The 12,548-nt window shown below is 34.6% G+C and overlaps 1 protein-coding gene across 2 annotated transcripts in view; it reads right to left on the bottom strand.

The window, feature by feature from the left end:
* Window positions 1–1,061: 1,061 nt before the first annotated feature.
* The window catches only part of LOC112502842 (ubiquitin carboxyl-terminal hydrolase 8), a 14,159-nt gene continuing 2,672 nt past the window's right edge, over window positions 1,062–12,548 (bottom strand). For both annotated transcript variants that reach the window (XM_025106844.1, XM_025106851.1), the window contains 10 exons: window positions 11,685–11,744; window positions 11,457–11,552; window positions 8,684–9,013; window positions 8,290–8,430; window positions 7,906–8,076; window positions 6,974–7,231; window positions 6,744–6,892; window positions 4,082–4,627; window positions 2,146–2,419; window positions 1,062–1,510 (listed from right to left, as the gene is read on the bottom strand). In XM_025106844.1, coding sequence (XP_024962612.1) covers window positions 1,394–1,510; window positions 2,146–2,419; window positions 4,082–4,627; window positions 6,744–6,892; window positions 6,974–7,231; window positions 7,906–8,076; window positions 8,290–8,430; window positions 8,684–9,013; window positions 11,457–11,552; window positions 11,685–11,744 — 2,142 coding nt within the window. In that variant the 3' untranslated portion in view covers window positions 1,062–1,393. The remainder of the gene's footprint in view (window positions 1,511–2,145; window positions 2,420–4,081; window positions 4,628–6,743; window positions 6,893–6,973; window positions 7,232–7,905; window positions 8,077–8,289; window positions 8,431–8,683; window positions 9,014–11,456; window positions 11,553–11,684; window positions 11,745–12,548) is intronic.

Below are 12,548 nucleotides of genomic sequence, written 5' to 3'. Positions count from 1 at the left end.
TTTTTTTTTTTTTTTTTTTTTGTAGAATTTGATTATGTTTATCAATTAGTTATATGAAATTAAAGATATAGCTTTAAAAAATTGTACTTACGTATCATTTATTTATAATCTTGAACTTTAAATGATACGCATCATTAAACAGTATTTGATCATTAAAAATGGTTTTTTTAATTTTTATCCAGATGATTTTAATATAATATAGATAAGTGTATTAAAAATTGAGCAACGGCAAAGAAAATTTAACTCTACATTTTTTTTCAAGCTTTAAATTAGTAAATTTAAATGTTCCAAGTGTTGGTGATGGTGATTATTTTTAATTGAAACAAAAATAGAACGACTATTTCTATGAGATCTTAGTGTTTGGATAAACAACTTATAGCAATGTCAAACCGGTGATAAATAGTTTTTGAAGAAGTTAAACTATTCTAACTTCTAATAAATTGACAAGCACTTTTGTAAAAAAACATAAGTTGTTTCAGATAAGCAATCAATTTTTTGGCTTTCAGAACAACAATTTCTATGAGACCTCCACCGTGAAAAATGTGTAGAAAACCTTGCCAAATATTTAAAGAAAAAAAAAATCAAAATGCATAAAAAAATTGTATTGAAAATGAGGGTTAATGTAACATAAATGCCAAATTGCACCAAAACACAAGGGAATTTGCCTTTCAAACCCATTTAGTATGAGAATACTTGATGATTCTATGTTAGTATAACAAACTTCATTTCTTTCATATTTTTGAACCAGTTTGACCTATAAACACTAGATCATATAAACATAAAAGGATCACAAGACACCAAAACCACAGATGACATCTAATTTAGCCATCAAATTTACCAGCAGGATAAGGAGGTGGATATCCTTACATAATCAGTAAAAACATCTGTTTAAATTTCGACTCCAGACACCTGAAACGCACAATTTACCTTCACTCATAACCGCCATGGGACCAGTATAGTGGGGAGCTCCTGAAGATGGCATCATATCCTTTTTGCAGAAATTTACCAAAATTGTAAAGTTGCAACTAACATGAAGCATCAAAAAATGAAAATTGCTGTAATTTTTATGTAATTTACAGAAGGTTACAAAGATTATAATGAACATATAAAGATATATTCTTAAAAAATGATTTTTACCTCTTCAACTGTAAAACTAAACCGAGTATGCTATGTTGGGTGTTAGAATTCAGATCAAACTGTTTAGATTTGTATTTTTTGTAGGCTTCCTCTGTATGCTAACTTCTTTCTGAATTCTAAATGATTCCATAGAAGTTTTTTTTATATAAATAAAGCTACCTTTATCTGATGAGTTGAAGACTCTGCTAGGCTTGGAAAAAAGAATGCCGAAAGTCGATCCAGGTGTTGGGTTAGCGGTCATTCTCCAAAAACAATGTCAGATGTCTTCTAATCTTCTGTAAAAAAGTACATAAGCAGCAGAAGTCTTGATCCGATCCTCGTCAATAGGAGAAACATGGCTATCGTCAAAATCGTACCATCTATCACCATCATGCTACATGAGATCAATGAGAAACTATTATAAGCATCGGACATGCAACTTGAACGGAGCCTATGGTGGTTTTCTAAATCAGGTAGAACCAAACGAGCCCAATATACTACACCCTGAGGTGGGTCAGAATAGGATGTATGTAGACCTGACCTTTACCCTAAAGGGTAGAGCAACAGTTGTGAAGAATGTGTGAAAAAGGGACTTCGCCCAAACACAGGTATATGTAACCAAGTGGCCTTTGGACCAATAGTATCAGTTGTCTCTACAACCTTTAGGTTGTGAACTCGAGTCTTTTCTGGATCACGTAAAACCACACCAAACGAGCACAGTATATCCCACCTTGAGGTGGGGTCGGGGTGGAATATATGCAGACCTGACCTCTACCCTAAAGAGTATTGAAGTTATTTCCATGATCACCCCCAGCTTGTGAAAAGTGTGCGAAAAAGAGAGTTTGCTCAAACAGACATGTAACCAAGTGGCCTTTGGACCAATCATATCAGTAGAGTCTCTACAACCCTGAGGTTATGAATTCAATCGAGTCTCTTTAGACGCAGAGTGTGAGTTCGTTGACGGTTTACAAAAATACATATGTATGTATATACACGCACACAAGTAGATGGTATAAAAGTGGTGCTTACACGGATGAATGCAGTATAATGGCCACCTCCCATGCTTCCGTAGTGATTACTTATGGCATAAAGCATATAACGGTGACTTGATCGTCCATTATTGTATGCAACAAATGTCGTCAAATCAAGATCATGGATAGGGAAGTCGACAAACGTTTCCAACTTATTCTTCAAAAATCTGCTGTATGAGAACCTCTTCAAATGAATTACTAGGATCTCAGGGAGTCTCCATAGGTCTAGCTTCTTACTGGCTTGGCGGTGCTTTTTGCAGCCAGGGCAGTACCTAGAACGCATGTACGAATCAATCATAATGAGGATTAGATTTAAAAAACTTGGTAAGATGAAATATTTTCATGGAGGTCACTCCCTCCGTCCCAAAATAAATGTCTACAATGGAAAACGCAAAATTTTAGAAATGTGTACTTATACACTTTTTAATTAACTAAATGATAATTTTACTATTAATAATACAGGGAGTAATGAATTTCTCTATCTCATAATTAGGGTAGACTTGGGAAGTGGGCAATTAGTTTTGAAAGTCGACACTTGTTCTGAGACAAAAACAAAATTAATATGTGGAGACTTCTTTTGGACGGATAATTAGATGCTTAATTTATAGAAAGGGAAATATTTTAAGAACATCCTGGATACATTTTTGAGAACTAGAAGGATACTCACAATGCAGCGAGATACATTTCGATTTTAATATTTTGTTTTATTCTTTGTCCCTTTGGTTTTGAGAAAGCAATATTGTTTTATTTTTGAATAACATATAAATTTGAAGATATCATAAAACTTTGAAAAAAAATATATTGATATTAATATCAAATTAACTATTTAAAAATTCTCGTTTTTTGTATAATTTTTTAATTCAATTTTTTATTATAATTTAAGTTATGTTTAATAATGAAGTAATTTATATTTGATTTAATAATATCATTCTTTATAAAGATAATAATTAAGTATTCTGTTAGAAGTCAATGATTATCCTAATTACATTTTTAGAGTTTTTATATTTAAAATGAGATGTTTATCTTCTTTTTGATTATGTTTATTTACAGTTAGTTACATGAATTCAAAAATAGAACTTCAATAAGTTGTACTTATGTACAATTTACTTGTAATCTTGAATTTTAAGTAATATGCATTAATTAACAGTACTTCATCCATAAAAAATGGTTTTTAAGAGTTTTCTTCAAATGCTTCATAATATAGTAAAGATATAGGACTACAATTGTTGAGTGTTCTAAAGTACGGTATACTAGAACAATTGGATCGAGTACTAACCAGATTGGTGGCAAATTTCAGACATCAAATGCAACTATTTGAAGTAAATGTGAACGAAATTACATCATTTCATGAACATGCATCAGATTATCATTAAGCTTGGGTATTATGTGCCAAAGGAAGCATAAGCCGGCTCAGAAGAAATGAAATACTATTATCAGAAACAGCCAAATGCCTTGATACAATAAAATGGGTCTTTTAGGATGCCCAACAATCATCAGGTGTCCTAATAGAGTACTTAATGAGACGAACTTTGTAGGACCAAGAATTGTGTGTCCCATCTAAAGAACAAGTTGTTACCACGAAATTAGGCTACCTAACAGTTTCGTTGACGCAATTCGGCAACCTAAGAGGACACAAAATTATATCTTCCTAGCCTTTTTTTATGTCCTATAAAAAGGTTTATAAGACGATTTACTTTTTGTGTCCTATTAGGTTGCCCAACTTTGTTGATTGAACTTATTAGGTCATCTAACTTCATCATAACAACTTAGTAACGCCTTCAGATAGGGCACACAGTTCTTGATCTATATTATAGACTTAGTTGCATTAACTACTCTATTAGGACACCTTGTAGTGTTTGTTGCTCCCCAGTTTCAAAACATGACAAAAGCATTTCCATGGGAAGTTTTAAAAATACATAAAAAGAAACACTTACCACATGTCTTCTGGTCCAAGTGGCTCTTCCTTAAGGAATGCTTCCAGGCATTTATACAGAGAAATGGACTCTTGAGGCCGTTTGCTAAACAAAGCAGGCTTGTAAACTTCAGCTGGTGAGGTAAGAAGGCTTTGGTCATATAGTTCAAGCATTTTATCAGACCAACACACAAGAATGTTCAAACGGCCACCCAACTCTGTGGAGTTTAACAACTCATCCATAACAATCTCAGAACCTTTGACATTTCCATTATCATCAGTCAAATAGAACTGTACTTCGCAATCAGTACGTGAGTTTCCATTAACAGTATCTGAAGCCTCTGAGGTGTCTTCAGGACTTGCGACATTGTTCCTTTCTTCATCTTCGATTGGCACAGTCCCAGTGTTGTTATCATCCTCACTGGAACTCTTAGCCTTAATTGTCAAAGGTTTAAGAACATTGAAATATAAATCACGAATATCATGTCCTTTTGCAATTTCACCACATGCTACAAGAGGAAGCCCAAATGGCTTGCAGCTTGATTTATTTTTTCCAGATGTTAAATTCCTGAAAATAGGAGTTTGTTATGTAGAGCTATGTGTATGCTTCTATCATGTGTTGTAAAGAAGCAATATGGTTTTTTTTTTTGTCGTAAGATAAACCAAATATACAAAAGAATAAATAAACATGATTATGATGACAAAGCCAAATAAAGGAAACTGCAGCAAGAAATTTGATTTGTTAATAGCTAGTTTGTATACTAGTACTTTAATGATGCTGGTATAAATTTTGAAAACGACATATTGAGAGCATAGCAAGCATGTTCAAAACACAATATATCCATGAGTCCAGGCATCAATTTTATGGCAAGTAAGCTTAACATAGTCCAGTTGTAGCTGCTGGGAAGAACATCCCTGAGCTCAAATCAAATAGTTTCATATGCATATATCATTTGTAAATTTGTACACTGAATTAGCTAAAGAAAAATGAAAACCAAAATTTTACTGAGACAATGTAGTGATGAGTAATGGACTGTTCTGGTATGCTAATTCTTCATCATATTAGAGGGACAATTTAACCAAACTAATTTCAAAGGGAAAGTAGCAAAGAAGCACTTTGTTTGGCCAAATTGCTATTCATAAAATTAGTAAATTCAGCATTCAGATGAACAAAGGGTGAGGAGTGGGGAAGGGATGGAATACAGTGACCTACAGCACCTTTTAATGGCAGAACTAATAAGAAAAAGCGGGACATATTTCAGGCTTCAAGAAACTAATTATCAGAGAAGGAAACTATGAATCCTAGAAAGAAAACGAAGCTTCAGAACTCCCCCAAACAACCCCAAAGTGATGTATTAGATGTATCCTTCTGTTTTTTTTCATATTTGGGAGAAAAGTTCAACAGAAAAAGGAGAGTTGTAAATAAAATAGAAAAATAAATATAACCTCAATAACAACAAATGAGCAATTTATGACTCAAACCTTTCACAAATAGCCTCCCACAATTTATGTCCTCAAAGATATTGTGACGCAAGCCAGTCATTTAACTAGATTTTTAATTCCTTCGGTTCCATAGTGCAAAAAGAATGAACTTTGGAATGCATAAACGTGTAAATTTCTTAACAAGTACAAACAGTGAAATAAAAATTCTTAAATCGTGCAGTTTATGCAGTTAGCTTATTTTTACAATATAATGCATTGATACCATGTATGAGGTCGAAAAGCACGCTTATATAAAATAAATAGAAAAAGATAAAGACCAAACAGATAATAGAAAAGTTGACACCTACAATTTTATACCAGATGCATGAGCAGAACGTAATACCTAGACACGTAGTGCGAGAAGAATAAGCAAAATCTATAGCATACATCTCTAGTTGGGGCTTTCGGTTCGAAGGTTTTAAAATGAATCAAAATAAAAGTGATCATCTTGTTGAGCCCAGTACGTTTTTTGAGGATAGGAGATATAAATATGGCCCCCTTTTATTTGTAAGAGACTTCAATTTAGTTATGCAGTATGTGAATGTTCTGGCAGATTTCTAGTACTGCCAGTACCTCAAAACTAACCAATGGGGGCCATGGCGAGAGGGGAAAGGAGAAAGGACAGATGGGGGTGGGGTGGGTGTCATTAGGATAAAAAAGAGAAACTAAAACTAATTAAAAAAATAAAACTATTTGAATTTTACATATAACTTTGATTTAAAGTATTTCATAAAGATAAAAAATGGTAATTTTCAAATACTCAAGACTGCCCATTCAAACCATCTATCAAACAGTCATTTTTCATTTTTGCACTTAATCCATTATGGCCTCGTAATCATTTTGCAGATAATCATTCACTTTTATCAAACAGCCCCTCATCCTACCAAACTGTAGGTTCACCCAGAGGATCCCTTGTGGACATATTACATGTGATAATAATTCTCCACTAGCACTATTCATCATGTCTGATTCTGCAAATAAAGATTATTTCTTTATCTGTGTGTGGGTCAAAGTCCAAAAACGAAGATATAATTAAATGGGCAGCATAAAAACAATCAACTTCATCCAACACACACTTTGTCATAAGCAATTATATCATAATGCAAAATAACTTCTAGTGGGAAATTCGTTTTAATTCCAAGGAACTCAACAGAACTGAACAAATGCAAACAAAAAATAGAACTGAGAAACATTGAACTTACTTTTCTATCTGCTGATGAACGAAAACAACCCGAGAAAACTTCTCAAAATCTTTTTGTATATTATAAGCAACCAGTCGGTCATCATCCCTGATTAAGGATAATGAATCAGTGGGCTCCCCAAGAAATCGTATAATATGATTGTTGTATACCTGTACATGTTTAATTTTCAGAAAGATGAACAATTACGCAACAGACAAGCATGATTTAACAATGAAGAGGCTGCAACATACCTCTGCCACCATGAGGGTTTCATCATTCCCTAAAGAACACATCGTCCTCAAAGCACGAACAAGATCTTCAAACTTTCCATGCTTGGGAACAGTAACAGTAACCTGAGTTGGCTGAGCACTTCCATCAGTGGGCACAGTTGTCAAAGTCATTGTCCTCATTGATGTTGACGGTAAAGGTAATGACAGATACATGAATGGATCAAATGTGACTGACACCTTTCTGCAAATTGGACATACTAATGTGGACCTATATTGACCCTGGCATTATAATCAGCAATAAAAAATGTCAGAAGCCCAAAAGTAAATTATCCACAGCATGCCTAAAATTCATGCTATGGTACTTAGACATCAGAAACATAAAGCTCATCATGAAGATTATACAAGGATCAGATTCCAGCTTCTTCCCTACTCCGGAGGTCTAGTTACAAAAAGGTTCAAAATGCTGTCTGGTAGTATGATACTACTTTTCAAAAGAAGCAAGTCAAGCAATAATGCAACAAGTCTAATATATTTGATCATAATCCAGCTTCCAATATACACCCACTGGAGATTGATAAGCTTAGCACATAAGGTTAAGAACTTCATTATTGGTGTATTCCTCCGGCCCCCAGTCAAATTAAAAACTTAACTAACCTGTCAAGTTTAATGCTGCCTTAGGTGAATCATGACAGAATTTTGGGTTATAAGAAGCCAACAAAAAGTTTCAATGACAAGTGTTTCATACTTCCACATGCCAAACATATAACTTTAGTGCTCCCTCCAGCCCCAATAGGGGTCCTCCCTAATAGGTTGCCTCCTAATAAGTGACATCTTGGAAGGGAAGACTATCACTGGTTTTCCAAATATACTGCTATTCAGAAGTGTTGCAATATGCAGTCAATTAATATTACACCCAACAAAACGGTAGAATACAGCCAAAAAGAATTACTTACTTGGCATACATCAACTATAATAGAGTCATTTCGAGCAAGATGATTCTGCCAGTATTCATCAGCTATATCTTCATCTGGTCTACCATCTCCATCCTTCGCTTCAGCATAAGGTTTGCATTTAACACGATTCAGATCTTCATGAAGTCCATCTAATAGAAAAGCAAGGAGTTCCTGCATTAGAAAATTAGCATACAGGCTCGTCATTTAGACTTCAAATTTTGACACTGACAAAGAACGACTACAATCCACGAATCCCAAAGCCACAACCATCATAACCAATACACTCAACCCCACTTCCCCAAAGGGAAGGAGTGCAGAGAAAAAGTAGCAAAATCAAGACGAACAAAACCTAGAGCTCTACTACAGCAAGAGATGACTACAAACTTGAGAATCATGCTGATTGAAGCCACTGAATTGAGGAGCAAAATGAGCAAGCTTGGACTTGAATGTTCTTGGTGGTACTGCAGTTGCTCCAGGAGCCCATAATGTCTTTAATAAATCTCCAAAAGCCAATGCAATCTCACCCTGGTTAATATGTGAAAGTTTGATCATAGGAAGGAGAGAAGAGACAGCCATTCCATAAACACAATGGCAGTATAATAATCTTGCAATTCTTTGTTTACTATTCATGGAAGAAGTGAGAAAACCAACTCAGAAATATAAATGAAAGAAAAAACCCAATAAAACTAAACATACCATTTGTGAGAAATCATCTCAAGGAGAAAGATGGATGGAATCATACAAAGAAACATTTAATTACAGGGAGCGAGTAACATACATTCATGCCCAGTGGATTATCATGGTTTATTTCTCTCCGGTGATCTCCAAGAAAGTAATCAACAAGCTTTGGGGTATGAGCAAGACACTGGAGAGAACTATTCATGAAACAAGTATTTCCCAGGTTTTGTAAGCCAGTTAAACCCAAGGAACCCTTCTCGCAATAGCTTCCACTTGAGACTGCAGAATTACTCCGCAAACAAATAGAGTTACCAGTGCTACCATTCATCTTTGATGAAGTTTTAACCAGATGCGATGTCATCTCATCTTTTTTCATATCTTTGTTTCTGGTCAAATCTGACAAGCCATAAACTTGCAACTCCAAGAGAATCTGGAAATATGGTGTAGATATTAGGATCATTAAAGTAGCATATCAAATTGGATAAAAAGAATAATCATGTATATTAGCTACACTAATAAAGGAGTTTCTAACTATTGCAGATATTCTATAAGATAGTGTACTTTAAAATATTACAGTGTACAAAAACAGAACTAGGCTTTCACTGCCATTACATTTTTAACAACTGGCATATCAAGGAACTAGCAGATCCTGATGACCCATTTTAGCACCATAATATTTGTTTCCATGCTACTTCTACATGTTTGAGCAAAAATGTCAGCATATGCAAATACAAATTTACGCAGAGTGTCTAAACGTTAATCACAGACTAAGATATTTAGGGATTGTAGCTTTCATTATTTTACACAGATGCCAAGGGCGGAACATGGACATCATAGCCTTGGGGGCTGAAAAAGTATATTACAAAAGTTCGAACACAAAAAATAGTAATACAAATTTATTGATTTTTATGTATTTTTATCATAATCTAATATTACATACAGAAATAGAAACAAAAATTGACTAATGTAGACTAGAACCCAAATTTTTAGAATATTATAAAAAAATTAATATGTATAGGAAGGAAAAAGTTTTTTCAACTGTAGTCAAGTGCAGCCTGTAGAGCTCGAACCTGAAACCTTTCTAAAGGGGGCCAAATAGTGCTAACCAACCAAGCTGGGTAATTTATGTGAATAATATTGTTAAGACATTATATTTGGCTCTTAAATTGCAAGGGGCATGACCCCCCATAGGCCACTATAGTGTTCTGCCACTGATAGATGCCAGTAGAGAGGACAAAAGAACCTGCACCAGACAGGGTACCCGATACACGAATCCGGTTTGACCAGGGAATCCCCGAGTTGACCGGGGATGGGGATACCCCTCAACCCTACCCCAAGTACTTAATAATAAAAAAAATTGTATGCTGTATATTTGTAACTTGTAAAAGGGATTACAATTTACAATATTGGTTTGGTGGTTCGAGGATAAACTTTTGATGACATAACAACGTGGATGCATAAAATTCAATTATCAACTATTCTACATGATATGTTTGTGTTTGAATTATGTTTGTTTGATGTTTCGTATTATATACATACAACAATTAAAGTTTTGTTGATTCAAGTTTTAGCATGATATGTTTAAACGTGAAATTGAAATTTATAAAGATATTATTAAAAAATTAACTTTGTAAACAGGGAAAATCCCCAATTGCCTGGTGGGGATCCCCGTTGCCCGATGGGATGGAGATGGGGATCGGGACGGAAACTTATTCCCCGACGAGGATGAGGACTAGGGATAGGGATTGGGTATGGGAATTGGGATCCCTGATATCCCCAACCCCATTGCCATCTCTAGATGTGAATATATCATGGAATATATAGCATTTAATCCATATTGTAACGCCCGCAACTTTGTAGGGACTTTTGAAAATAAGATGCAACAAGGCATTGGATTTGTTTCAAGTTGAAAACAAGGTTCAAATATAAGAGCTGTTACCTGCAGCTTCAGATTCCGACTTGAATGAAAATTTAGTGGAACATCCTCACATACTTTTCATAACTTTTATATAATATTGTTTTCAAGTAACTTCCAAACTTACCTATCAACAGAATTCTCGGAATCACACCACAACTTAAATTTGGCACACAGAGCAAATCACAGTTCATAATTTACTTGTATGATATCAACTCCACCCTTTCTCTAACAACAATCTAACTTCGCCTTTGTAGTAGGGGGTTCAACACTACCCTTTCTCCAGTAACCCATTCATTAGATATTTATCCTATTGACATCACTACCCTTCAATTAAGCTTTATCTTGAAAGGCGGAAAGTATAATCTGAAGGTAAGAAACGGGTCTCTGGTTTTCGGTCAATTAAATTGTCCCAATGACCGTCACTAGATAATGTAAGGAGGATATCTAAGACGTGTTCATTAACTCTATCATGGTGTGATTGGTGTCATCTACATCACCAGATAATATAAAGCAACCAAAACAGTTTAAGTCAAGTATAAGTAAAATACAAGGCATTGATATCCGACAAAGATTTTCTGATCGTCAACCACACAATGAAAGTTTTCCTAGTAAAAATTCCATGTGTGAATTCATTATATCCACGAACACAGACAGATGAGCATTTAATATATAGAGGTGATATCCTGAAAAAGCAAACCTAAGCGTGTCAACAGATAACATTTACGGCATATCATGAAGTACCGAACATAGATTAGCATTCGCAACTAAGCTTACTCTGATAGAAAAGGAAGAAATTAAATGATAAAAGGCAAGGAAAATAGAATATACACACACACACACAAACCCAAATAGGAAACATCTTCCAATTCCAAATTCCCATAAACAGGAAGGCTTATAGAACCATAGTAAAAAGCACAGGACAGGAAACATTCAACTACCGAGCTATACGACTTACCTCTTGCTCTGACTGTCTTAGAGAGTCTTTTGCATTCTTATTTTTCTCGTCTAAAAGAAATTGAGTTGTTTGTCCAGAAAAATCCCAGATGTGTAACTGCACAAATAGTTTTAAATTTCTCATAGAAAGGAGAGAAAAGTACTGATACAATTAATAAAGTACACAAAGACACTGATGAAAAAATATTACTTAGAAGATCAATCAACCCAAATAAAAAGGAACACTTACAAGTTCAGACTCTATGCTAAAAATTTTACATGCTCTTCGGTAGCACTCAACAGCATTGTCCTGAAAAGAAAACGAAGATAGAAATTCACAAATAAATGAACCCCTTCAATTTAGAAATGCTCTATAGACGCTAGTAAAGTACATAGAGGTTCTAAGAGAGTTGAAGTATAGAACATTTAAGGTGGGCAGGTGGAAAACTATCTTTTTTTCTAAAACTGCACATCCATAAAGCAAAGATCAATGTCTCAAAAAGACAGTTGATTGGGCCCCATGATTTTATGCCACATTTAAGGTGTTGGTTGAAGTGGGCCAAGTCGCAAAAACTCAGAGAATAAAATTAATATTAAGGGTGTCCCAGTTAACTATTGGCACACCCTTCTATCATTATCTTTTCATATAGTTGGATATATAGTGAGTTGTTTGGAATTCAAAACAGCAATCCTTACTAGGAACCATAGATGGATTGCATAAGTTTTGATAAAATGAAAGAATACAGGAATGCATCTTCTAGATGTCCAATTATCAATCCTTTTGATGGTAAGGCAGTGTTATACACAGGATTCATCCTCATTTTGCTCTTAACCTGTTGGATTTGGTTACAAAAATAAGTTGATTAGACAATGAACAGTATTATAGAACAGATTCACCCTCATGGTCCTATTAATCTGTTGATTTGGTTGCAATTACAAGCTGACTTGACAACGAATGGTATTGACTACAATTTATAGTATGCCCATCTCTAGTGTAGCCGTTTTTTGCTTCGTATATGTTAATGACTGTTATCAGTCATCATATTTCCGATGCTGCATAGGAGGATCTCATCCATTCGTGTCATTCTGTGGAGCAAATGGTTGCTCTAAATCC

Source organism: Cynara cardunculus, assembly GCF_001531365.2.
Source record: "Cynara cardunculus var. scolymus isolate 2C chromosome LG 1, CcrdV1, whole genome shotgun sequence".
Classification (NCBI taxonomy): Eukaryota; Viridiplantae; Streptophyta; class Magnoliopsida; order Asterales; family Asteraceae; genus Cynara; species Cynara cardunculus.
Note: the sequence above shows the minus strand (reverse complement) of the source record. Positions and strands in the feature narration are given on the sequence as shown.